The 27592-nt window shown below is 40.2% G+C and overlaps 2 protein-coding genes across 14 annotated transcripts; one reads left to right on the top strand and one right to left on the bottom strand.

The window, feature by feature from the left end:
* Positions 1–822: 822 nt before the first annotated feature.
* enpp5 (ectonucleotide pyrophosphatase/phosphodiesterase 5) lies at positions 823–9841 on the bottom strand. Of its 3 annotated transcripts, none has more exons than XM_005449779.4 (5): positions 9366–9660; positions 8637–8696; positions 6691–7593; positions 5888–6064; positions 823–3080 (listed from the first exon to the last, which is right to left on the bottom strand). In XM_005449779.4, the coding sequence occupies exons 1-5, from the start codon at positions 9400–9402 to the stop codon at positions 2662–2664; spliced, it is 1596 nt and encodes a 531-aa protein (XP_005449836.1). In that variant the 5' UTR covers positions 9403–9660; the 3' UTR covers positions 823–2661. The 3 variants fall into 3 exon arrangements, with proteins under 3 accessions (XP_005449836.1, XP_005449837.1, XP_003440855.1); XM_005449780.4 differs by lacking the exon at positions 9366–9660 and adding an exon at positions 9703–9841 and having other exon boundaries at positions 902–3080; XM_003440807.5 differs by lacking the exons at positions 8637–8696; positions 9366–9660 and adding an exon at positions 9703–9840 and having other exon boundaries at positions 902–3080.
* hmgn3 (high mobility group nucleosomal binding domain 3) lies at positions 9737–25992 on the top strand. Of its 11 annotated transcripts, none has more exons than XM_025899179.1 (7): positions 15438–15650; positions 17200–17247; positions 17497–17526; positions 19421–19471; positions 20205–20300; positions 20529–20602; positions 25141–25992. In XM_025899179.1, exons 1-6 carry the CDS (start codon positions 15636–15638, stop codon positions 20583–20585), a joined length of 297 nt encoding a protein of 98 aa, XP_025754964.1. In that variant the 5' UTR covers positions 15438–15635; the 3' UTR covers positions 20586–20602; positions 25141–25992. The 11 variants fall into 11 exon arrangements, with proteins under 11 accessions (XP_025754962.1, XP_025754963.1, XP_013124327.1 ...); XM_005449781.4 differs by having other exon boundaries at positions 15439–15650; positions 20503–20602; XM_003440673.5 differs by having other exon boundaries at positions 15471–15650; positions 20202–20300; positions 20503–20602.
* Positions 25993–27592: the final 1600 nt, after the last annotated feature.

The following is a 27592-nucleotide window of genomic DNA, read 5'->3' as shown; positions in this document are numbered from 1 at the left end:
TCATGAGTTTTACAGTTTTTCTGTAATGTTACATATTTATTTCTTGCAGTTTCAGCTCAAACGGTGATGCTGACACGTTTCTTTCATTTACTGCACCAGCATTTCTTTGTCATGTGGAATGACTGATACATACTGTCGTCTTTTTCTTACAATCTGGGATTAAATGTGTAATTAAACTTCTTTATACTGACAGAAAGGGGAGTTCCACCGGTCACCCACTTAGGATTAAAGTGTGCTGTATGTGCCCCTCGATATAACATGAGTTTGACATCTATTAGATGTTATCTTCACCTGTTGGAAAATACAGGAAGGAAGTTGCAAGGAAGTTTTGTTAAGGCAAAGAGTCTGTGTTGCTTACTTACTGAGGTGAATCTGTGTTATTGATGAACAATAATAAAAAAGTAATAAAATCCAACTTAAAAAGGTTAAAAGATGGTATCACGAGACTGCTGAGCTTCCTTTGGTGGATGTTCTTTGCAGGGTGAGAATATTTTTTTAATTCCAAATTATTAAAATTACAAAACCGTCCTCATCACTATTTTTTTTCAAAGAAATGGAAAAGGTAGGCATGACTGCATGCTCAGTTATACTCCAGTCTGAAAAAGAGAAATCCTATGGTTTAACTCAGTGACTGATTTTTATTTATTTATTTATTTTGTTCCTTAAATGCATCACGCTTTACAGTATTTAGCTGCATTTCTGAAGAATGACAGATTACTACAAAATGTACCTTTTTGTGGACTAAGAAAAAATGTAAAGATCTGGGCCTCGAACACAAGGGTTAAAAAAAATAATAATAATAATGATAAACAAACACAGTTATTTTCACATTAGTTCCTTTATTTCCAGAAGACTTGTTATTTGCTTCAACATGGCAAAGATAGTTAATTTGTAAATTATATTAAATATCCACATTTTTAATCCAAAACAGATCAGCTTCATCTAATATTCTTCCTTTTCTTAAAAACTTCAAATAAATCATTTTTGGAATATAGCATGGATACGTTTCACTTCTTTGTCAACAAGTTAGGGGAAAATTATCAGACAACACTTTTCCATCATAAAACAACACAATTCTCAGATAATTAACAATTTCATATAAATGCTCTCAATTTATGAATTTAAATTTTGTAAAAAGTATATATCACAGTGATGTCTGTCATTTTCGGGCACAGGTATAAGTCAGTGCATCGAAAAGCAAAAAGGAGAAAATTGAACCAATTCTTTCTTAAAAGACGCTGGAAAAAAATGATAGTATTTAATCTGCAGATTATAATTCTAGTCTTCTAACTCTCTCTGCGATTATGCTACTTAAAAAGCTTTTAAGCAAGAGGCACCTATCTTTTTTCGTCATTTCAAACAGCAACTATAAACTAGAAGTGCAAATTATACATGACCTAAAAAGCTTCCAACTACTGCCCCTTCATTCAGTTTCATTTCAATCCTGTAGTGCAAATTACGGGAACAGCTCTCGCAAGTCATGCTCGAAATAGTCTTCTCAACCAAACAGAACCCTTAAAACTCCTAACACAAATACTGACCAATAGCAATTGCACTTCACATTTCACCAACAAATGACCATGGTAATGACAGTGGACATATGAATGGAAGGGCACTACACAATCATCTTACACTGGAAGGGGAAAAAAAAGCCCTCCTGACACACAAAAAAAGGACAGACGCACAAACAACTGCACACGTTCGAGAGATGTTCTCGGTTAAGTTCAAAGGCAAATGGTAACGGACTACTGAAGTGATTAGCTCATGGAATGACCTACACCTATGAGCAGTAGCTTGGCACGAAGAGTGAGACTTTAGTGGTTCCAGTTAACATTCAGAAGTAACACTGACCACAGTCAAGTGCTTAAAACGAACAGTTTGGAATACTTTAGATTAATCACAGCATTTGTAGTTCCAAGTAACATCTTATTCAGTGCTCAGACCACAAGAAGAACAGGTGGTGGCGAAAAAAAATCTCACCAGATCCCTTTTTCACTTTATGACATACAAATCTGTTTTGCATAGATTTGAAAATGTCAAAGCAAACGGACTGAAGATGACTCTCGCTGTCAGGATGGGAAAGGTGTCAGTATGCTTTCCAAAAAGTTACTCATTTTACCTTCTGTGCTCATGGCACAGCTTCCCAACAAGTGTAACATTATAAATTCCATCAAGGTAAGATTGTCTGAAGGTACGCACCATTACCAGATTTTTACACCCCACCTTGGAAAAGAACAGCTTTAGTGGGATTTGAGCATACTGATACCTCGATATCATCCGTGTCATAGGCTTGGCCACCAAAAGCTCACCCTTTTACAATCACAGGCTCAAACTTCACGTTTACCTTTGTATCTTTACTCATAAAGTGACAATGAAAATGTTAGACGCTATTAGGTAGAATTCACAATCAAAGCAAAGCCACTAAGAAACCCATTATTCTGAATAAACCCAAACCAGAAGCACACCCGGGACGTTTCCCTTACACCAGATGTACCCCTACGCATGAGTGGGAGGGTAAACTTCCTCGATCTTCAGTGAATAAGAAGAGCAGCGTTTAGTGCTGTAAGGGAGCCATTCGGGGGATGCTTCTGGATGTGGGAGTACCTCGGGAGGAGGAATACCTCCTCTTCTTTTACGTCCGCCTTTCTTTCCGTTCTCGAGCTACAGGTGCAAATCCTCTTGCAGTAAAGGCTGCGACATCTCCCAGCTCCTGTGTTTTCTCGAGGGCCGCTGTTTGAGTGTCACTAGTATGACGTAGACCACTAGGAAGCCCAGCACCAAAACCACACCGAGGAACGAGCCCACGATGGGGGCGCAGGAGTACCCGGTGCCCGGAGGGGGAACGGGAGGGTGAGGTGGGACTGGCGTGGTCACAGTGGGCTCTATGGACAGGAGGTCCTGAACATTCGAGAGGGAGCCGTTGTTCGGCATAGGGCGGATGGACAGGATGTGGCACATGAGAGGGTAAAGGTCAACGGAGCGCATGGAGGATTTGACGTAATTCTCACGAAAGGCCGGCCCACGAGCCACGAACACAGGCTGCATGCTACGTAAGCTGCTGTTATAGCCATGGTTTCCCACTGGAGATGAAAAAAAGACAAAAAACATTTGCATAAGATGTAAATTTTGATGTAAATTATTATTCTGTTGCTAATAGACCTTTATATACATCTGTATCTGGTTTTCACATCCCATGAATCACAGACAGCTCGTTTTGTTTCCAGATTTATGGGACCTGGCACCGCAGCTCTACCTGATGATTTACTGCCAAAACGACTTGCCTCAGCAGACGGGATAAGGCTAAATCAATCACAGCACAGCCCAAACAAAAACTGAAAATGAAATCACAAAACACAAACACAAAGACCTTACATGAAAGCTTAGACAGGCTAACAGCCGCTCCTAAAATTTATCAGTGCTATTACATCCAGAAGATCTGACGTGATTCTCTTAGCGTGCTGCGAGTAAAAATCAATACAGTCTATCAGCGCTGACTGTGACGGCAGCTTCAGTGGGTTTAACGGCCATTCGAGCAGGTCCAGGATCTCCCATAAATCTTACCTTAAACATACCCTGCGGAGATTTCCGATCCCCAACGTTGCCTGGTCGACATTTCTTTCCTCTATATTTTTGTTTTGTAAACATGCACAACTACACACACGTGCGCGCGCATGCAAGAACATTAGCAATTCTACCAGTGCTGTAATCATATTCCACTGATCGATGTCGCAAGGAATGAGCACAGAAGTGCGGCAATCAGCCGGCGGAGGCAGGGAAGAAGAATGCTGCTAGCAACTAAATATGGATGTATAAAATGTCTCCCACCGCAGTATCTAATAAAGGCAAATGCCAAATAAATAGAGACAGACATATAATGGAATACCAAGAAACGCAGAGCACATTTTCTTTCAATTGATGTAAACAAAGAAGAATGATCGGGTTTGTAGCAAGTGGAGCTGCAGTGTTATTTGTATTGCATTACTCCGCAGCGCCCCGTGATGCACTGAGAAACAGATGGGGCCACTGCTGCACGGTAAGAGGCATGTTTTAGTCATGAATGCATATCGCTCCCTCTCAAAAACTTTGTTATAGCAGGAAATAGTGGTGCAACAGATCAAAAATCTCACGGTTCGGATCGGATCACGGTTTTAAGTCATGGATTGGATCAATTTTCGGATCAGCAAAAATAGAAAAAAAAAGACAAAAATTCGACTCACTATTTACTTATTTAAGTATTTTTTGCCTATTAAAAAACATTCAACTGAAGACTCATTCCACGCACTTATGTAGAAACAAATGAAGTTGCAATATGGACATTATGGACCATGCTGGGCATCCTCTGCACACAGCCATAAACAACCAGAGGAGTCTGTTCAGTGACAGGTTGTGTCTCCCAAAGTCAAGGACCAGCAGACTTAAAAAGGCCTTTGTCCCACACGCCATTAAACTGTTTAACTCCTCGCTGGAGGGGAGAGGGAGGGGAAACGGGGACAAAGGAGGGGGGAACAAGTAAGCTGTAGTGCCTTTTCACTGTGCAATAGTTTTTGTTAATATCCAACGGTGTAATAGACTCACAATACTTGAAATGTGCCGTTCCCTTGTGTTCTTATTCCTATTTATTCTATTTATCCCTTTCGTATTCTCTGTATTTATAAATGTGTATATTTGGTATATTTCTGCTCACATTCTGCAACTTCTGTCGGTGCTGTGCTACTGGAAACTGAATTTCCCGGAGGAACCCACCCGAGGGATAAATAAAGTTTCATCTAATCTAATGTAATCTATAGGGCAGTGCAGGGCTTTGTATCTACCACTCTGCTGTGATATAACGAGCGGTCACGGTCACGTGGCTTTCCGTTGCCCTGGAGCTCCACCCATTTGTAGTTAGGGCAACAGAAGATGCGTGGGACAGTTCAGCCATAACTTTAAACTTCTCCTGCTCATACATGCTTGGAACGATCTTGTCACACTGAAGTGGACGCGCAACGGGACATCACAGCGTGGCTCAAGCACGTTCATCACAGTTTAAACCCCTTATTTTGCACAACGGAATACGGCCTCCCGTCTGCAGCTAAACACCCCAATAGCTTTTGTAATAGCTTTAGCCCGGTCGGATTGGGCAGCAAAGGGCTGCTTAAATGCCGCAAACTCCTCTGCTCCTCCACTTGGACCGCTAGCGCTGACCATAAGTACCGCTTGACAGACCCACCACGCGCACCATACACATACTTTTTTTTTCTTTTTCGAATCTTCGGATCACGTGCGTACCGAACCGTGGAGTGGGATCGATTCGGATTTCAGATCAACCGTGATCCGTTGCACCACTAGCAGGAAAGCATCATAATACACACGTGTGTGTCTAAGCAGTCTCACATCGCTTTGTCCCTGAAGACTGAAAGTCTGCTAGTTTTCTTTCCAGCGGCAGGCTCCACCTGGTCATTTCACTCATTAACAAGCCAACAAGCAGAGAGGAGGAATTAAGCAGTGACAGTAGCTGGTGTAAAGACACACTGCCTCCATGACACATGGGTCTGAACGCTCTAATCTGAAGAGGTGATGCTCAGTAGGTATTGTATTAGGAAAAAATAATTGCACTTAGAGTAAATGCAATAAAAGCCTCCAAACACATCCATACACACACACACACACTTTTTAACTCAAACACACTCTTGCTGGTCCTAAGGGAAAGCATATCCAGCTTTCTTTGTTAATTACAGCTACTCTAAAACAAGCGCTGGTTCAGTGACTGAAATAAACCTTCTGTGAAGCTATTATTAGAGCAGAAAAAAGGCTGCTGCTTAAACAAACTGTCAAAACCTGTTTAATGTGCACAGTAACGACGCCAGAGTGTTGTCTCAGCAGAGCTTTGTGATGTGCGAAAACGTACACATGAAGGGTCCGGTCCTGTTCTGCATGATGGTCCAGCCTTCTTTGGCTTCTATGAGGATGGGCATGATCCTGATGTTGTGCTGATAATGGTAGTGCTCGGGAATCTCCTCCTTCTTGTACACCACCATGTTCGGGTTTGCATCCACCAGCAGATTATACACCTCGTCGAGTTTCCCTGAAGGATACATAACGAGCGGTAGCAGAAAATCTTTATAGAGGCTGCAAATTCTGATTTATGAACGGCAGCTCATGGGGAACAAATTCAAGACTTTAGAGATTAACTGACAAGCAACAACTGTATATAAAAGATGGACATAGCCTACAGTTACAGACAGGATGAATATAGGATGACTATAGTTTCTAGGTCAGAAAAATTGAGCCAGTGCAGAAATGCCTTAAGGCTCTATTCTATATGAAGGCCACCAGATGGCGATCAGTTCCTGTAGAAGTCTATGGGGAAAATGGCTCAGTCACTGGTTTTGGATAAAATTTTATAAAAATTAAGTCTGTGTTGTAAACCTTGGTCATAATGGAGGATTGTCTGATTATTAACTAAACTGATAATCTTTAGGTCAGTCCTCCACATCCATTGTCCCTTTTTGGCCAGATAAAGTTTTCAGCATAAAGTAGTTCATTTGCAGCTGCAGCTTGAGAAGGGATATTTTACTGTTATTTTATCATTGCATCAGAATCATATAATAAGCATTGCATAAACCCGTGACAAGCTTCATATTTAATATACAAGCATGATGGTGGTAAAGAGGAAAATGAATGAATTTCCAAAAACATTACTGTTTCTACCTTCGTTGGGCAGGATTCCCACCACTGGACTCTTATCCACCCAGGTGTACAGGTCTCTGCTCACGTACTCATCCAGTTCTATGATCTTCTCAGGAGAAAGCTGAGCCATGCCGTGGTCACTGGTTACTATGAGGTTCACTCTGTCATACAACCCCGCCTTCTTTAGCTTGTTTATAAGGAAGCCGAGCTTCTCATCAATCCACGCGATGACTACGTCCATTAAGGAACTCTGAGGTCCTAGGTTGTGCCCGCTCTCGTCAGGCTCCTCCCAGTACAGAACTCCAAAATCCACCGCCTCAGCTTCTGGTGCAGAGAACCACTCAATAATCCGTTCCACTCTGGTTTCAAAGGAGACTGAGGCGTTGTAGTGGAGGTACTGAGTAGGGTACATGTTGTGGATTTTGACATCAGACCCAGGCCACATTGCTGCCCCGCTCCGTCCTCCAGCTTTCTGGATGGTCACCCAGAGGGGCACAGCCTCCTCCCACCACCGTGAATCATAAACACTGTCCGTCTCCATGGAGAAGGACCGGTTCAGAACAGGGTCGTACATCTCATTAGCCACAATGCCATGCGTCTCAGCATACAGCCCCGTCACTAAGCTGTAATGATTAGGGAAGGTTTTGGTGATGTAAGCATTCTCCACAAACTCCACTTTCACCCCCGTGTCCATGATGCTGCGGAAGTTAGGCGTCGGAACGCGGTCAATGTAGTCCCAACGGAAGCCGTCAAAGGACACGAGCAGCAGCTTGGGCCGCTCCGTCACAAGGTAGTCCCTACGTCCACGGTGGTTCGGGCTATCGAGGGATACCAGAGGCAGAAGCAGGGCCCAGAGGCAGAGCAGAGGACTGCGGCCTCTTCGCAACAAGTAGCAGAGCATAGTGTGCAGACTGACGAAACAGCCTACAAAAAAACAACACATTATTGACTACAGCTAGACATTTAATCCCTCTAAGTCTATAACTTGTTATTAATCTATGATTATCTATGGTTTTTACTGAAATCATAGATAGATTATTTGATCTATACAAAATTAGAAAATAGAAAACTGTATGATAATGCAGACCCAACTTCCAACATTATCTGATCAGCTACACTTACTGTTTTAGCCATCTAGTGCACTTCCTCATCAATATAGAAGTACTGTCTGCTAATCTAGTTTTGGAGGGACTACGTGTGGTTTCAACTAAAGCCTGACAGATTAGATTGGATACTAACCAATCACAGACATATCCATATTCCATTATATGTTTTCTGATACAAGCCTACACAGACATTTGTTTTTTTACAAGAAGCTGCGAGCTAGTTTGTGAAAATGTTCAAAAACATTAAGGGCATCATTTTACCTTCCTTAATAACTGTATGTATTGTATTTTTTCCCCTCAACTTGTCTATTGGAGACAGTACAGGTGACCATTAAAAACAGTTTAAATGTCCAGTGTTCGCACACAGAGGTGCTGCACTGCTTCAGCAGCGTCACTTTTTGTTAACAATTAAGATTTTGCGTTGCTGCAGCTGAATGAAGGCAAAGACGTAATTTCATATGCAAATGAAACATCAGCAAGGGAAAGTTAAAATTGTTCGAGTAATGAAGGGTCACTGCCGTGACGTGAAAATTGTTTGCCTATGTATATTTCTTCTCTAAACAGCATCGAAAACATTAACTAATGGAGGCTAGACCACCTGAATTATTAACCAATTTCAGCTTTCTAAGCAATAAGCCGCTATTTGCCAACCAGGTAGCTGATCTGCTTTATTAGTTTCCTGTTCTGGTTGAATTGAGTCTCATTGTTTGTTTACAGTACAGCAGAGCTCCAGAGAGCACGTCAGAAGAGTGTTAACTGTCAACAGCCAGCGGCAGCAAGTATTCAATTAGAATATTGTTGTAACGTGATGTAAATCAGCTTTTTATTGGATTATAAATTCAGCTTCACTGTTCCATTTACCTTTTGGTGACAGCACAAAGACTGAGAGAGGTGGATGGGGAAGGTGAGAAGGAGAAAGAGCTGGATGAAGACAGCAAAATAAAACAGGTCAGAGTGGACATGAAGGAAAGTCAAGAAAAGTTACAAAGCTGAGGTAACTTCTGCTTTGTCCACAATTACTGATGATTTCACATTCTAAATAGAACACATTAATTGATATAAAAAGCTGCAATTAACAGGATTCATGTCAATGAACATGGGTTGAACGGTGACATTAATATTAACTGCAAGGCAGCACAGGCACTGTTCATGACATTATGATAAGGGGCTGAGCCCCGTAAAGGTTCAATCCTAGAATCGCCCCTGACTGTACACGACTGGATATGTTATTTACGAACGCAAAGCCAAAATCTACTGATTACTAACATTTACTCTACTAATATTTTAATATATATATATATAGTTAGGTAATCAATCACGCAAAAGAAACACACATTTGCACATGTGAGGGCTGTTCCACATAATAACAGATCTCTGGGTTTTGAACTTTTGGTCGAATCAAACAAACAGCTGAAAATGCCTCCTTGGAACTTGCATCACTTAATTAATAATCATAAAACTAATGGCTTAATAAACAAATTATAAAATATATGTATACATTACACTAAGCTGGTTATGAAAACAAGGCAGAAATTAATTGAGAAATTGGCTTAAATAATAACGTTTATAATAAATAATAATAAAAATTACATTTATATATTTCCGTTAAGGGCAGCAAAGATGTCATTGGAAATGTGGCTAGCTGAGGATATCACAACGGCGGCACATCAGAGAGACACTCACATCCAGACGAATTAAAGTGAACCTATCGACAGTTCGCTACATTATAACAGATTCCGTGTTTTAGCCTTTGTGCTGCATTGCTAACAGCTAAAAAAAAAAAAACCCACGCAGTTCTGATTGCAACAATAACCACGCACAGCAACGAGTGCAATTTACACGAGTGCTGCGGATGGAGCGACAACGAGGCAGACTACATGCACAAACTGAGAAACACGCCAAACCCCGCTGCTGTCAACGGGCTTACCTTGTTATCAGATCCTGCACTGGCTCGATCCCTGCGCTGCACGACGAGATAAACAGCCCGGCTAGCTGAGTTATGCCAGGAGGAAGTCCCGCCTATCAGCCTGCTGTGTGTTTTTGCCTCTGCTGCTTTTATGTGTTTAGAGGCTATAAACCAAAAGCGGATCATATGCAGACAAAAGGCAGTCTGACCGGTGTTTCCTGCAGACGCATGATTCGCCTCAAATTTCCCAGTGTGCACACAAACTGTGTGGGTCCCAATGACGTAATGCAGAACCGGTAAGAGTAATGGATGGGAGGGTGATCCAGCTTTATAAATAGACATCTGGGTGTCAGAGGGGTTAAGTTTGTCTCGTTTTAAGAGGGAAAAAGAGAACGTTTAAATGTGTCACATAAATAATAAAACGCTGCGTTGGAAATAGTTATATTAAAATGCATTGCTGCTTTAAACCCTTCAGCAGTTTCCTTGAATAATATACTAATGCTGAAACTTGTAATAGGGCAGAGATGTTAAACATAAGGCCAGGGAGCCAGACCTGGCTGAACAAAGGATCCAGTTCGGCCCACTGGAGGGCTTTGCAAAATGTGAAACATGAACAGAGATGAGGCGTAAATGTTGGACTGCTCTCTTCAGCTTTGTCGTTTCAAATGAGTCACCTCTTGAAGTTTTACTTTCATCTGAGAGTCTGAGGTCTTCATCGATCTTAGAGCCTCTCTACCTGACAAAGGCACCCTGGCATGCCATACTGCCATACAACACCTTTTTATTTATTTATTTATTTATTTACTGCAAATTTTGTATGAATTAATGAAAGTGCTTCATGTTCAGCTTTCATTGTGTTTTCTGTAATGGCTGTTTTCTTTATGGCTTCATGTGCTACAGTTTAAGTGTAAGGAGTCTGGGTTGCTACGGAAGGATTTCCTTGGACTTACACTAGAGTCCGTGACACATATCAGATATAAGATCTTTATGAGATTTTTAAACGCGGATAGCTTATTAATTGTGAATGTTTTCACAATGTGCTTATTAAATTTCCTTGCAAATGAAGAAAATGGGAAAAAGAAATAGGAAGAGTTTCTTTGCTATTATTACAGAGATTATTAGAAAAAGGTTTCAGTGGATGGAATTGGGCTTGTATGCGGTTCACATATTAAAATTCTGTAATTGAGTATTCATCTATAATAATCATGACAAAGACTGTCCACAAGGTGTCAGTCACGTCCTGCCTACATGCGGGTGTATTGGGCCAGGGTCTGGCTTTCTTCACATTCTCTATAACGAAATATGGCATCTCAATAATGTCACTGCGTGGTGAGAGCGAGACTATTTCTGACTTGCTGACGAGCACTTCCGTGTCTGCAGAGGCAGCCTCGGCTCTTTTACTGATGTGTACTGCTTCAGCGAGTCATTCCATTTCCCTTCTCATTTGGAATAATACAATGAATATGGAAACCCAAATTTTAATCAGACACAGACACGGTGTGTTTAATCTGCCAGAGGAGTGTGGGGGTAATGTTAACCCATATTGTATTCATTTGATAAACTGTGCCTTTATTTGTATAAAAGGAACACACTGACCTTCTTAACTGAGCAAGCATAATTTGATATTTAGCCCTGAGCACAGCCCAAAGAAACTGGAATTTAAGAAATAGTGGAAGACTTGCTTTTTTCCTTTTATCATCATGTGGGATGATTAAAAGCTTCTTGGGTACATAAAGTTCAGTTTTTGTTGTCTAATGTTCCCACGGGTGGTATAGTGGTGAAATTGTTTGCATGGCTGCCTCACAGCAAGACGGCTCTTGGAAAAGCCAAGGCCTTTCTGTAGGGAGTTTGAATGTACTCCCTGTGCAGGCAGTGGATTCTCCTTCTTTTCTAGTTCTCGTTCAAAGTGGGCTAAAGCAGGAGGAAACGCAGGTGACAAATTACAGGAAAAGAAATGACAATGGTTCCATATGAGGTTAAATATTTGTGCTGATTTATACTTTAACTTGTCATCCAGCTGTAGATCTTAGATATTTTATCAGCGAGCACAGACAAAGATGTTACGGTCGCAATGACAAACAGTCTTAATATCTAGACCCCTGGAGCCATCACAGGGCTAATGGAGAAACACACAATCTTTTCTGCCCACATTCACACCTACGGCCAGTTTGGACTGTGGGAGGAAGCCATAGTACCCAGGGGGAGCCCACGCAGACACAGGAAGAACATGCAAACTTCACACAGAAAGGCCCCAGCCTGCATTTAAGCCTTTCAAGCCATTCAAGCCTTCTTGCTATGAGAAAACAATGTTAACCACTGTTCCACCCCCATCAAACAAACTAAAGATCAGGCTGAACAAGTCCTCTGTTATGACTTAATATAGCTTAAAAGGAATGAGCTTGGTTCTGCTTGATTTAAATTTATCAGAGCAATAGTAATATCACTTGTGTTTAATGTCTATACCAACTTTTGAGTGTTCATTATGTCACCCAGAGGCGCTGTACTTATGGAAATCTAGAGGCAAATGACCTAGTGCTGCCATAAACCATGACCTCAGTTAAAAAATTTGCAGTAGGTTTATGTTCCCAGTTTCAAGCTTATGAAACAAAACAATCATGTTTGTTTTGTACATTATCTCTCCATCATTACAAGAAGGGGTGACAAACTGGGGCTGTTAGACTTTTACTGCATGTCGCTAACTTATAAACGTGAGCCGACCTCAGTTTGTCAGTTAGACCAACGCCTCACTTACAATGTCTGGTTTCAAAAAAGGTGGGATGGCGATGGTCAAAATGCTGAGCTTCAGATTTCCAAAGCAAGACTTTCAGACCTACGGGTGATGCCATGTTTTCAGTTTCCATCTTTTAGATATAGACTATGAATAACATTATATTTGTTAAGCACCGGCATGTGAGCATTATTTTATCAGACTATAGGCACTTAGCCTGATACATTAATAAGTTGTTCATCTCTTTCAACAGCCTTATAGAGATGTTAGCATGCTCTAAAGGCCTAATCTTTCTTTTTAATACAGCCTATCTATTCGTTTTTTTCCATTTACCCAATTCAGGGGCGCAGGGGTCTGGAGCCTATCACAGCTGCCATAGGGTCAAAGGCAGGATACAACATGGACAGGTCTGCAGGCTGTCTTTGTCATGTAAACTCCAAGCCCCCATGCATGGCATAGATAGTATACTTTATACTTTATACATAGCACATTAAATTTCATATCCTCATCCATGATACACATGATTTGATGAATTTACCAGGAAGTAAGGCGATAAGAAATCAGTACCTGAATGAATAAAAAAGAGAAACAAAGTAACTGTGTTTGCCCCACTGACTGAATATTTAAGCAGAAGTGAAACTCATTAAACACAGTAATCTTTAAAAGCTAAACTATTTTGTATTGGGTGAAGTCAACCAAACACTCTAAAATTTGCAAAATCTGACTGGCCTGCTGTGAACATAACTCTCTGCCTTTAAGTTAACTTACACAAATATGGTTCCATTTTATTAATTTAACCTTTTAGACAGCGTATTTGCTTTGCATCTTTTGCGTTCAGGTCAGTGGCAGATTATTGGAAACAATTCAAACGGTGCCCATATAGGCCTGTGCAGCATAGTGATGATTCAGACAGTTTTCACACTTGCGTCATCTTTCACTGCGTGGCCTGTGGGTTCAGGTTTTTCCTTGATTTTTTAAAACTCTCTGTCTGTATATAGGCCTATAAGCTTGTAGATGCGCCCCATTGTGGTTTTCTTTTCTTCCATTGAGCTGACAGTGTCAATCTATGTGGGAACACTGCAGCTCCCATCAAGCTGGTTCTGGGTTGGTTGGCTTCTACAGCGGTTGTGCATTCATACCTGTGTAGAAATCAGGGGTTTTGTTTGTTTGCTTGTTTAGGCCAGGAAAGCTCTGCCTATTGTAAAACTGGTTTCTCTGTGCGTTTCTCTGTCTGTTGTTATGTTGAACAAGAATGTGCCTTTTGTTGATTTCTGTGCAGTTTTTTTATGGCTATTGTGTGTCAAAACAGTGCAATATGAGCATTTGTATATTGTAGAATATGCTGAAAACAGTTGTTTTGTAAGTTCTGGATGTTCATTGTTTGTAAGTTCAAAATTGACTATACCTACTCATGGGAGCACGAAACAGTTAAACACCTGTTTTAAAGCTTTAATAGAAAAATAAGCTCCTTGTAGCGGCTGTAATTTAGAACATCATGAGATTTAGCTCAGATTTGGAGTAGAAACAGAAAGTTAGCAAAAAGAAATGAATTGACACCTTCTCTCCTGAATATTTTGTTGACTTCTTTGACTGGATGGCTAAACGGAATGGTTTTTCTTCTTTATTTGAGCTGCTTGAAGATATCACCCTGGCCTCTGAGAAAATGTGAATGGCATTTTTTTTCAGTACTTGCTGATGTGCTAAGAGGATATGATGCATGCAATCAAAAAGAAGTTCATTCCAGGTGATAGGTGTTTATTATTCTGGTTTATTTTGTCCATAAGAAGAAAGCAGGCAAAAGAACAAAGTGTCATGGCTCCTGCCGCGTCTCATGATGGTAGAATAAATAAATATATCATAAGCCACCTCCAGTAAAAAAGTCTAATGACAATTAATAAATAATTTCTACAAAATTGTTAAAATGTTTTTCTCTGTGTTCAAATCATCTGCATGTAGTTGCACAAAATGTGTAGTTTTTATAAGGGTCATTCATCCATCAATCCATCCTGATTAAGCAAAGGAGATTCTTCCTGTTGAAAAGGGGTTTTTCCTTCCCACTGTCACCAAGGCACTTGGTCATCTTATTATTAGGATTTATCTGTATTATTGTAGAGTCTTTATCTTACAATATAAAGCATTTGAAGGAAACTGTTGTTGTGATTTGGTGCTATAGAAATGTATAAATATATACATGAAATTGAAATTCTGAACACCGTTGTATTCTTGATGGTGCCTCCACTGTCAGTAACACTGTTACCTAAGCACAGATATCTACCTTGGGTTCACTTTGTCCTTCAGGTCATAATGAGTGCGCAATTTGGCTTATCAGGAGGGCAGTTTTGGGTCATCTGAGTTCACTTGGGGCAACCAAGGCTGACCAGATGGAAAGCTGGGATTACAAGTGAATCCTTTGCCAGAATACAGGGGTCCTAAAACTTCCCAAGAGGTAATTAAGTTCAAAGGTCAATGATGTCCAATTCAGACACAGTGTGAATTATGTTATGTTAAAAATTGTACTGTACACATGAATGACAGATTTTGTTTAGTGATCTACAACTTGATTTAATTCTGACTTAATTTCTAGGATGCAAATGCAAAAAAAATGCACTTGTGCACAATATTCGTAAACCTGTCTGACACGCTGAAGTCTTACACAGTCCAGGCCCCCTCATGTATTGCATTGTTTTACACACCATCACGTTCCTGAAGGGACTGTGACAACCTCTTTTTGCAGAAACGTTGTGTATGATTTCTCTAGTTCTCTGTAGCAGGGGAAACCCTACAAGACACAGTACCTTCCAGCTTTTCTGGATCTCGCCTGTGGCGGACATTGTGCCATTGTGCCCATTTTTTCTGGTCCTTTGTATTTTATTTACAACATTCTCTCTATCCCATCCTACATTACCCAGATTCACCGGGAGGGATCTGCGCACAAAGAGCGCGTAGCCAATCGTTGGGAGATTCTGGTAAATTTCGGCCAATGCCCGCGACCCTCTTATTTACATAGAGACGAGACGATCCAATCGGGAGTCAGCACATGAGTGGATTTTGACTTCTCTGTCCAATGGCTGTGGGAGGTGTAAGTTTTGGGGGAGTGCATATAATCAACATATTATCGAAGGTGCTTAGATATTGATCCCGTATTTCGAGGTAGTTCAAATTCACCTATCTTGGCCCTTTGGCTTTGACCTTTATTTTGCTCGGTGGAGAATTATTGACGCGTAAAATGCCGAAGAGAAAGGTGAGTGTCGTCCCTGCGTGCAGCACACTTCACTGTAGTTTTTTCCAGCTCATGCAATCGAGGAAAAATGGAATAATATTTCTGTGGCGACGTCGAGGCAGGTGAGGTGATGCCAAAGTTTGAGGAAACGTCTTTTCGACTGCAGCCTTTCACGCGTAGGCGTTAAACACCCACTTATTAATAACGGATATTTTATATGCGACATTTTGGGGCTTTTTTCATTATAAATCCCCTCGTGTTCATCCCAATGGCCGTTCTTGTGGTCGTTTCCCCCCCCGCCACTTCCCTGTCCACAGTGCGCACCGGTGAATGTTAGAGCCGCTGGATGGATGGACGCGTAAATCCTGTAGGAGACGTGCGCTGTGATCACTCCTCTGGGCGCATTTCACTCATATAGAAGACTTGTAGGTTCCTAATAATGCGTGATATATGTAATATTAAATAAACAAATAAAATAAAAGCCCTCCACCTCCCTGTCTAATTTTGGTTCTCCGGGTGGTGATGAATATGGCAGGCGCCACGCAGAATGAACAAACCCTTAGCCCCGTGAAGAGAAAGGAATAAAGGGGGGGAAGGATCAGGGACAATCGCCGCTGTGTGAAAAGAGGCCGTGGCTCTTATCTGAACAGGACTGCACGACAAGCTCCTGTGCATTGTATCAGCGCATACATGGAAAGTGGCTTTTCTGTCACCTAAAAAAACGGCTATTGTCCTCGCAGATTCGCCTTTGAGGACAGAGAATGGGGGGCCTCTAGGGGCGGAGGTCGCCCACATGCAAATAATGCAAATGATGTGAATGTCAACCTGCGAGCTAAACCAATATTTTTTTTTCGTTTTTTTCATGGTGGGAGTGGGCGCGCTTCTCTCGTGCGCCGTCCCTGCCTACCTGGAGCCGGGAAATACAGTGTCCATTAGGAGCAACAAATGACGTTGTTGTAATGTTGTTAGTTAATATGCGCCCTCCCCCGAGTGAATCGATGTTTATGGTCCATTATTCTTTTTTCTTTTTTTTTTTTTGCACGTAAGCAAGATGCCTCCATTAAAAAAATGGAATTAACCAGAGAGGTTGTGGCATCATCATATATCAGCATCAGATAATGTAATTTGCATCTGTGGAGAATTTTGGTCACGCGTGATGGAAACTGTGCTTTGATTATGTGAAACATTAGTAAACAGTGGTTTTATGTTTGTTTTTTTAAGACCATTGATTTCTGGGGGAAATTATTAATTTTCTTAAGAAGGATTAAATTTAATTATGATTACATTCTTCTTGTCATTCGGCCAGAATGACAAAACCCCTCCTCCAACATAAAATCCTCAAATATTATGATGTAAATAATATCTGAGGATTATTTTTTTGTAAGTAATCAAAAACATGCTAATTGTTTCAGCTATTGTTACAGATGTGTTATACCATGAGTAGTAAGTGATATTTCCATTAAGACATCCTGGGAGCTCTCTGTTGCTTCACAGAGATAATTCACTTGTGCATGAGAAAAATTAAATTTGAACTTCTTTAAAAAAAATATGTTAATTTTATTTCCTGTAGTCCCCAGAGGGTCCTGAGGGCAAGGAGGCCCCCAAAGTCACAAAACAGGTAGACGCTTTGTGAGTGTGTGTGCTGTGTGTGTGTGCGTGGGGGTGTTTCTGTGTGCTGTGTGGACTGTGTGTGAGTGAAAGAATACTCACATGAGGAGTTAATGATTAGGACACGTGTAACAGTCACCAAGTAGATCATCACGAGAGCAGCTGGCAAAGGTACAACTGATATCTCTCTCTCTCTCTCTCTCTGTCACTGTCTCTCCCTCGCTTTCTCTCTCTTGTTGATCATTTGTTGCTCCGGTAGCCCACCAGAAGGTCAGAGAGATTGTCAGCGGTAAGTTTCACTCTCCCCTCTCTCTGTCTTCACCTCTGTCACTGTCCACTCTTTCCTCTCAGTGTCAACCCGTCATCCCGCCGGGCTAAAACATGTCACATTACCAAGGCTCAGAGTAAAGTCCTCTCAACCTTTATGGATTTCATCAAGGCAATCGCCATTTAAAAGAGCTCCATAAATGTGCTCCCAGAGGACTGGCTGCTGGCTTGGTATGCATGTCTACTCTCTGTTGTCTTTGCCCATTCTCAGTGTTGTGTGTTGGACAAGTTGTTGATGTTCAGGGCTGCATGACTGCCACCAGTGGCGTTATAAATTCTGTAATCATGTGGATGAAAATTAGTATTTTCCTTGATGAAGTTATGCCTAATTTGTATTAAGCTATTGATTATGAATGGCATTTTAAAACAATGTTATCTGAAATATAGTGTCATTTTTATGTGGTCTAGCAGCCCTGCCGTGGAGTCCTTGTGTTTGTGTGTGTGTACTTTGCATGTTAAATCCACCGGTGCTGGGTCTTTTTACCCCGTCTATTTGCATGTGCTATTGAAATCATGGGTATCAAAGTGGCGAAGAACAGCCTGAATTCTCTTTAATTCTTTCATTTGAACAAAATCTCTTTTTGGCATATGTAGTCAGTCTCCTCTAATTACATGTGCAACACAATTTGTAGACAGCAGTAGATCTGTAAAGGCCACAATTTAATTCTTTCTGATTCAAGCAACCTGTCAACATCTAGACATACTTTTTGGCTTTGAAAAATTTTCTCAGCACCAAGAATCGCAGTTTTAGAGAAAAAAACTTGAGTTATTAATGCATTCTCTGCCTCTTTCACACTTTACAGAGTCATTTAATAACCTTTGAGGGGCTAGTTCTTCTCTGTAAGTTTGACACCCTTGATTTAAACATTAGTTTGACATTGTGAGCCTATGTAATTCTTGCTAAGGGTTTCATGGGAAATCTTTATCACTTTCATCTCTCATTTCTGTATGCTAGATATGCTAGCAGTTAGCTTGGCTTAGCTTAGCATAAAGACTGGTAGCCAGGCTACCTAGGCTTGTCCAAAGGTACAAATCAACTACTAGCACCGAAAAAAGTGTATGGTGTAAGTTCTTTTTAAAAAAAATAGGGTATGTGAGACCATGTCTGTGTTGCCACAAGGTTGGTTTGTCTACACTACAAGCTGTGCGTGTCTCATTCAAGCTAACGCCAAGTAGACTGAGGTTTAGCTACAGTTAAAGTGCCTCTTAGCCTTTTATTTTCAGCTCTAAGTCACCTTAGCAAACAATTTCTTAGCTGTAGCTTTACTTTTTAAATTGTATCTTTAGGCAATTTGTTACTAGCAGGAGTCACCCTCTTCAGCACAGTTTGTCTTAATTCAAGCCTTTTTATTTTAGATCTCATGTGCTGTGTCAGACATTTCTTGAGCAAAACAGAGATATTGTGAGAATAAATCACATGATTTCATTTCATCACAGCAGCGTTACTGTAGCTTGTGGCTTCAGGGTAACATGGTCCACACGCAGCAGCCTAAAAAAATGGCCAGAATCTTTGCTCCCATCTGACATAATCATTGCACAGTGGTCTTAGATCAGCCCACATCTGGATGATATTTAAAACGCATGGGAATATGATGAAAGCCCATGGGTTATGAAATATGGTGCAAGTACTTAATCATTATCAATATTTAGGCTACAGTCAGATCAAGTGCAGACATTTCAGTCAGCAGGCTTTGGGTTAATCTCAGTGAATAACTCTGTACAAGAAAGTAGCTGAAACTGCTTTCAAAGTGTAAAGAGAAGAGAGAACTCTAGATAATATAGATAAGAGCAATATTTCTTCATAAACTCTGAACCATGAATCAGTTCTGACAGGATTTATTTATTGTAATTTTCAGAGACCTGCTCCACCCAAGCCTGAGGCCAAGCCCAAGAAAACCGTCGTCAAGGTAAAACAGATTACACACACACACACACTCACACACACACACACAAACACACACACACACACACACACTCACACACGCACACACACAATAAATTATTTGTAATAATTTGCAAAAATCTGAGGAAATTGGCTACCTTTTAGTATTAGTTTATATGAATGTTCAAAGCTGCTGGATTGGAAAAACACAAACTGAAAGCAGGCTTAACTGTGATGAGTCTGTATGCAATAACTGAGGCTATTTTTACATGAAAACAAAGAAATGGGGTGTAGCTCAAGACTTGTGTACATTACCCTACTGTTACTGAGTTTTTACAGAATCACATCACTCTTGCTTTAACCTTATTTGTATTAGCTCCCAGTATATTTTGGAAGAATATATTGGTTACTTCATGGCCTTGCTCTAAACTGAAATCTTAGTACTTGCCTTGAGATCCTTGGGCAGCTCCTTTGTGTGCTCCAGGTGCCTGGCTGTAACCTGGAGGGGACAGAGCATTAACAGCCAGGACCCCAAAGCTCTGGAAAGGTCATTTTCTGAACCACTTATTTCCTTTAAGATACAATATAAAATAGAGAAGTCCTTTCCTGGTTTTAGTCAAGTTTGATTTTTTTACTGTAACCACTGTGTATTTACTCTTTGCTGCCCTTGTGAAGCTTTTGCGATGCTGATTTAGAAAATGTTAATATAATTATCATTATATGCAGGATATGTTATTCTCACTTGTTCTGTGCAGAAGGTGGCAGATGATAAGGGGGCAAAGGCAAAGAAAGGTGGTGCCAAGGGGAAGAAGGAAGACGGTCCCGCCCAGAATGGAGACACCAAGGCCAATGAGGTACGAGGAGGGGAAAATAAAAAGATAATGTAATTTTTAAATAGAATGAAGAAAAATTATATTCAGTTCTAAAAATAATAATCTTTATTTCCTTATCCTGTCAATTTGTGTACAAACAAACATCTCTTTATTCCCACAAATACTCCACATGTGTGTTTTCGCTCACGTGCATTTACCCTCACACATAAACACACACACACAGATCTATGTGTCTCGTCCGTCTGTCAGTGTGTCTTCCATCAGAAGCACGGCTCCCTCCATGATGTCAGTGAGAGGACAGAGTGAGACAGTCAGAGTTAAGGGTATGGTTGAGTGTGTCTAACTCATCTTTGGTATGTGTGCTTGGACACTAACGTGCTGCTAATAGTTGCGTCTGCGTTAACAGGGAAAACATTTACTCGCTGTGCTTTGCAGTGCTGTGTTTATTAGAGTGTTTGGGAAACACAATGAAGAAGTAAGGATGTCCCGCTTGCTCTCTGTGTGCAGTGAAGTGGGTCTGACACAACTTTTTCCATTAGCAGGAAGGTTAGCTGCTGCTCACAGAGCTGCAATGTGAAATGTGCTCTGGTTCACGAACAGCTGACTCCACTATTGACCAGAGGGGTGTAGTGGGAGGTGAGATTAACGGGTTACCGAGCTATGTTTAGCTTTTAGGCAGAGTTTTCTGTGTCACTAGTGACTTTCTTTTTGCAACATCACCGTGTTAGCTTTTTCTAAATTCATAACCTTTACGTTCAGATTTTCAGGACAGTTCCCAGTACAAATATCTGCTTGAGGAGTATGTTTGCAACCTGTTGAGCAATATCTTACTAACGGCACCATGAAGCTCATCTTCAGCAGCCCAAACTGGGCGTCACGTTGTCACTGGAGTTTGCATGCATTCAGCTGGTGATGCATAAAATGTATGAATGCTTTTATGCTTGGCTCTAACCTGCTGCTAGTTTATCTTTGTGCTGCAACTAGAACCCAGATGAGAAAACCTATCAACTGCATTTCCGAAATGATTATAACTAATTAAAACTAATGTAGATGTTAAAAAACATTTTAGTTGACCAAAAAAAATAAAAATAAAATAAAACTAATGGAAACTAAATTTTGTAAAGTTGGAAAACTAATAAAAATAACATAAAAAATATAGAGAAAATATTCTTATTTTTAGTATTTGTTTCTTTAGCAAAAATATTATTACAACTTACCTGATGAGGCTTTGATAGACATGTTTACTGGATGTCTACAAGACTGTGAGTCAAAACATAAAATAATTATTATAATAATTTAAGAGACTCCAACTTAATTAACAAAAATTAAACTGAAACTAAACATTAAAAACTCAACTGAAACCAAAAAAATACACTCTGAAAACGTTAACTAAATTAAAAATCAAAATGAAATAAAAATAAAAAGTAATATACAAAATACAAAACTATAACAAATCTGTACATTTGTAGGTTGTTCATTGACAGTTTTAGATGAATACAATAAATTTGATTTTAATATAAAGTGATTTTCATATCTTCTTCATTAGGTTATGGCACAGAGTCAGACCTGAACAGACCGTACGCTGACCTTTGTTTAAAAGTATTCATTTAAAAACATCAGAGCTGTGATGTGCAGTTGTTACGTTTCTAACCAACAACAGCACAGCGAGAGTGCCAGCCATGATTATCTGCTCTGTGCGCTTGTGATGATCACAGATTCCCAAAATTATCCTTTTTCTCAGCACTACTGTCGTCTTGTTTGGTGCAGTGTTGCATCGCACTGTTATGTTAGGTGCTCAGTCAGTTGACTTGTCTGATGTGCCTGGGTTAACATAAAAAGTTGTTAACCACTGTTGTGGTACCTGTTGCCTCTGAGGGTGTTAGGTTTGGTCACACCAACTAACACAAAGAAAACCTGGCTGTGCTGAACTTATCTCATAATGCACCTCTCCTCTCAGAGGAGATCACAACAAAATTATTGTCAGGAGAGAATGTAAAAAGTAAAATAAAATAATTGTACCGTTGCAAAATTTTAGCTTGAAAAAACCATCAAGTGATGAGTTGAGCTAACAGCTTGAAGCTCCTCATTGGTGAATGAGGTCATATGTTACCTTGAAACTCATGAACACCAACCTGCCTGACTTTGTAAATTTCTTATTGAAGGGTGACTTCAGTCGAATCGCAGTACCGATAGTTCTGCTTTTATTTACTGGAGGTTTGAGAGGTCCATAAATAGAAATCAGCCACTGCTGGCAGTAAGTGAGTAAATGTGGTGTTTTGTTGGGAAAGTGAATTGAGCCATTAAAGAAATAGCCTGACATTTGGATAAATAGCTTGCTTTTACCTCGTGAAAAAAAAATTATAGCACTTTCTCTGTGTGTCTGTACAGTACAAATGAAGCCAGGCTGCTTAGCTTAGCATAAGCCATTTTTACACATGAACAATGGGAAGAATCAGGCTCAGTTCTTCTTTCTGACATGTAAACCACAGCAGGAAACAGTCAGCTTCGGACGCATCTACCCTACCAGAAATACTCCATGTGGTTTAAGGTGATGTTCTGCCTGGATAGAGCATGCACGTTCCAAATATGACATTGACTTGTGAGTGATGATTGTCTTGGCAGTTGTCCTGTTGGAGTTTGTGTACTCATATGCACTTCTGTTGGGAGATGTCATGAAAAGTTCAAAGCTGCGTAGTGGATGTGTGAAAATCCCTTTAAAGTCTGAAAGCCCACAGAAATATCTTGCTGGTGTGTTCAGGTGAATCTTGACAACTTTGATGGAGCCAGGCTAATTTTATTTCTGTATGTGGCTTTTATGCTAAGCTAAGCTATCTCCTGACTGTAGTTCGTGGCTTAATATGGCTTAATATTCAGCATATAGTCATAAAAGTGGTATCAAGCTCATAGATGGCCTTGATTCAAGTGCTGGAATAGACTGTTCACTGATTGGGAGGTTGGTAGATTGATTCCTGGCTCCTCCCGTCTGTCACTTTTTGTCAGTATAAGCTCTAATAGGCTACATTTAAGAAGTGCAGTCTAAGAAGAATGAGTAGTACAGCATTACAGCTTGACCAATAAAGTATTTTTAAGACCAATACTGATACCAATATTTGGTCATTTAAAAATCTGAGATAAAAATTGTGATATATAAATCTAAATATTTTTTTCTTTGAGATACATGAAATATATAATTTGTCATGAGTAGTAGGGCTGCAGCATATCGTAACATCCCCAATAATCATTTTTGATACATTTTTACATAATAGAAAAATGTCATATCACAATATCTTGCTTATCTTGTCATAAATGACTCCACCAAGTAAAGCTAGCTGCACTCCATATGAGAGGAGAAGTAAACGATGGGTGGAAATTACTGACGTGGTTACACGGTGTAAAACTAGGACTGTAAGGAGTTAAAAAGCTTGAATCAAAATACAATGGAGAAAATATTTTACATTTTTATTATGTAATTTATTTTTAGTTATTGTTAAAGTAAAGTGTTACGCAATTATTTTATACTTAAAATGTCCGGTGAGAAACCTACTTAGGCACATTGTTTAAATACAGTCACACTTCAAATTAGGGAGTGTGTCATCAGTGCCAACGACTTATTGGATAAAAAGATCGAAAATTTAGAAAAGCAGGTGTCAATAAAATGTAGTTCAGTATTGTTTTTTCTCTATCATCAGAAATATCATCATTATAAATTTTCTTGAAATTTTGAGGAAATATCACCCACCCCTTATCTGTAGTTATTTATTTACTCATTTACGCTCTGCCCAACTCTGCCGTTTGTTGTGTTTGTGGGGTTCCAAACATTTGTTGCCAACTTGGCAGTTGCAGAGTGCTAATAGCTGGGCAAACTGTGTTCCTGCCGTCTGTTCTTTACTTTTTAAATTTTCATTTATTGGTTGTCATAAATGTCTACGCTGATAAACTGGCAAAGACCTAAAATCAGCCTGCGGATAAAAAAGACATGCGCTAGACTGAATGTAAAGAATCAAACCAGACTTCTAGGTAAGAGTTTAAAAATATGACATTTATATAGCTTTTAGTTTACAGACTTAGCGCAGTCTCACACCCAGGATGTGACCTGATGTTTATCCTTTGTTACACTCAATGTTCAAAGATAGTATGACAATATGCTAGAAGACTAAAATAGCAACTAGTTATTTGCATCCCTAGCAGAAAACGAGGAAACGATACGACAAAAGTGAAATCGATCAGGTGCTGATTTAGCTCAGTGGTTGGGGTGGCAACCAAACGCTGCTAGGCCAAAAGCAGCATTGAAATGGGTTTGCTTTTGACCCGAGCTGCTTTGGTGCATGTCCTACCTGCTCTCTGTCTTCTCTTCAGTGAAAACTATCTAATAAAGGTGTGAAAAAACACATTAGCTCAACTTTTTAAATATTTATAAGCCCAGAATTTCTACACAAACAAGCATCCCTACTGCTGTAGTTGTTAGCAAAACCATCCAGATAACTCATTTGGAAAGCCTTTTACTCTACAGACAATAAACCAAAACCTTAAGTGATCTTTATGCAAAATAAGTTTGGATCTACGCTGTTTGAAGGGTTGCCTGCAAAGCATTGGCAGACCTCAACTTTGACTTCTTCCGAGTTGCATGCAGACAAACAAGGGTCTGAAGAAGCTGAAGCTTTATTACTCGACCAACATGTTTCAGCCTGCGGCTTTGTGGATGACCCTGGTGAAGGCCACAGTGTTGGCCAAGTAATAAATCTCTTGCTGTTGGTTACCACAACTTACTGGTTGGGTTTTCCCCTCCTCGTACATCATTGGCCCTCTTAAGTCTCCTGGGGTAAATAATGGCTACACCTGCATGTGTGTTTTTCACCTCCAGGTAACTGAAGCAGCAGAAGAAGCGACCGAGGAGAAGGCGTAAAGGCACGGGCGCGTCCACCGACTCGCCCCCTCTGACTCCATGGCAGCAAAGCATCTTTTTTTACTGACGATTTTGTACCATGCTGAATTTTTTTTAGACTTGTGATAGTAGAGATGGACAACCAGCAGCCCCACCTCCCGTATCTTCACACTCCTTCCCCCACCTCCTGCTTTTGCTCCATTCTCCTCCTCCTCCCCTCATTCTGTATTGCTATACTGTATGCCTCTTAGAAGCAGAAAGGCAGAATGAAGTGGTTTTATCAGACAGCTGCAGATGTTCTTTGTTTTGCCCGAGAGGAGTTGTAAACAAGACTTTTTTAAATCTATAAACTGGCTCTACCTTCATTTGTAGTTACGCTTCTCTATAATACGTCACTTACTGGCACTTTGCCTGTAATCAGATGATGTTCACACCATAATGTAACAGCCTTACGGCTAAGGTGAGCATATCAACAGTTTGGTTGCAGAGCCACAAGAAACCAGTTCCTCAGTCACCATGGAGAACATCTGCAGCTTTTTAAAAATCTTACTTTTTAGTCACCACCACTGTGTTTCACATAGCTCCTTTTGTATGTGTATACAGGAGTGAATGTGTTTGTGAGTCTCTGTGCTTGACTTTGTTTCCTCCCCCTTTCCTTTCCTTTCTTTTTTTTCTCTCTCCCCTGAACGCCTTGTCCTGCAGCAGAGTGACATAGCAATAATGAGTGGTGCTTCTGTTCTAGACGGCTCTATTGGCTTTGGACCCTCTGGGCTTCTCTGAGTTTCATCCTGTTGGGAGAATATTTTGAAATAAAAGAAAAAGTTGATGTCTCGTGGGACTCCTTTTTTTTTTTTGGTGTCTCTTCACTCATTGGTAAATAAAAACAGTGTGAAATAGGTTCTGCATTTGGACAGTAATGCCATGTTTTGTTTTTCCCCAGACACTAGTAGGCTGTATTTTTACTGTATGCCTGCACACAGGCTGCTTTTCCTCTCTGTGTTCAGGTTTTACAAGTACTTTTTTAACCAACACAAAGCTGCCACTCTGTGTCTGTGTACACTTTTGTGTGCATGTGTGTGAGGTCGCCAGGGGCACGTGGCTGTGTTAAATACAACTGCTGCGTCAGGAAGTGAAAGGTCAGCATTTGCCAGAGTGGTGGGACCAGTGAAAGCGTTGGGTCTCTCCATTGCAGGACAACCTGTCACTCACCCTTGTGGGCCTATAGCCAGTTCCTTTTCCCTTTAGCATGTAGAGGTGAAGTGATGTCTGTGCAGGTACTGCCACATACTGAGGAGACGACACTACTGAGATGAGCCTCAGTCAACAGCATGATACTTTTTATCATCATTCAGCTGTAGTGATGCTGTAAAACAAAAATATTGCTATAATGTGTTTAAGTGGGAAATACCTTTTAACCCAGTGTCACCCCTATAGGTACTTTGGTGTGCTGCAGTGGGACCTCCAGGGTTTTTTTTTTGGTTCATTTAAAAAATATACATAAAATTAGTTCAATAAAGGAAAAACATTCAGTGATGCTCATTTTAGATTCAACTTTCCTGTTTCCAGTGCAGCTCCTACTGTTGTAACCTGCTACCAGAAAAAGTGAAAGGCACTCAAGCAGGAAAACAGCTCCTGATATTTAATGACATACAAAACTGTGATTTGTGGTAAAAATGTTACAGGGATATAGATGAACATACAGAAAAAAGTGATATAAACATGTTTGTGAGGCTTCCTTTTCTGTCATGATTCTGATGGAAACAAAGCGATGAAGAAGATCGCAGAAAGGAGTTAGATCAGCGCACTTGCCCACAAAGAATCAACGAGTGCAACGTATCAGAAAGTTCCAACTCTGTGCAAATATGTCCTTCTAGTGTCCTTTTTTTGGTCACATTTAATTTACAAGTTAATTCAATACATTGTTAAACAACAATGTATCTATTTTCTTAACCAGTTTAGCGTTGTGCTGCCAACTTCCCCCAAAATGATTTTTCACCTTCAGTAAACATGAAACAATCATTTTGAGTAAAATGAAACTGAAATATATACAATCAAAGGTTTGATTTATTCAAATGCTTACCTAACCATACCACTGTATTTATAAATTGCTTTAATAAAACAGCAGGGCTGACCAAAGTGCTCTACAATAATCGCAAACATAACAAACACAGGCCAGAGATCATGAAACACTAAAGAGATGTAGAAGCTGAATGTATACCAATCAAGTAAATCTCTTTTGACCAGATTTGATTAAATGTATCATTTTACATTACATTATATAAAATTATGTGGATAATTTACATGTGATTAAATTAGTTAAAGCATTTTGGCCAGAATTTTCTTTTCAATGTATCCCAGCTGTCATGGGGCCAAAAGCAGGGTACATCAACCCAGGAGCTTCTAGATGCAAGGTTATGGTACAAACCACTGA

This window comes from Oreochromis niloticus, linkage group LG15 (genome assembly GCF_001858045.2).
Source record: "Oreochromis niloticus isolate F11D_XX linkage group LG15, O_niloticus_UMD_NMBU, whole genome shotgun sequence".
NCBI lineage: Eukaryota > Metazoa > Chordata > Actinopteri > Cichliformes > Cichlidae > Oreochromis > Oreochromis niloticus.
This window is presented reverse-complemented; position numbering and strand designations above follow the sequence as displayed.

Coding starts and splice junctions, on each gene's coding strand:
- hmgn3 (XM_003440673.5), top strand. Junction 19,472..20,201: donor CCAAGAAAACCGTCGTCAAG/GTAAAACAGATT, acceptor TGTTCTGTGCAG/AAGGTGGCAGATGATAAGGG. Junction 20,301..20,502: donor GAGACACCAAGGCCAATGAG/GTACGAGGAGGG, acceptor ACACACACACAG/ATCTATGTGTCTCGTCCGTC.
- enpp5 (XM_005449779.4), bottom strand. CDS start 9,402: ATGACATCTTTGCTGCCCTTAACGGAAATATATAAAT. Junction 6,065..6,690: donor GGGAATCCTGCCCAACGAAG/GTAGAAACAGTA, acceptor TGTATCCTTCAG/GGAAACTCGACGAGGTGTAT. Junction 3,081..5,887: donor CAGGACCGGACCCTTCATGT/GTACGTTTTCGC, acceptor TTTCATCTCCAG/TGGGAAACCATGGCTATAAC.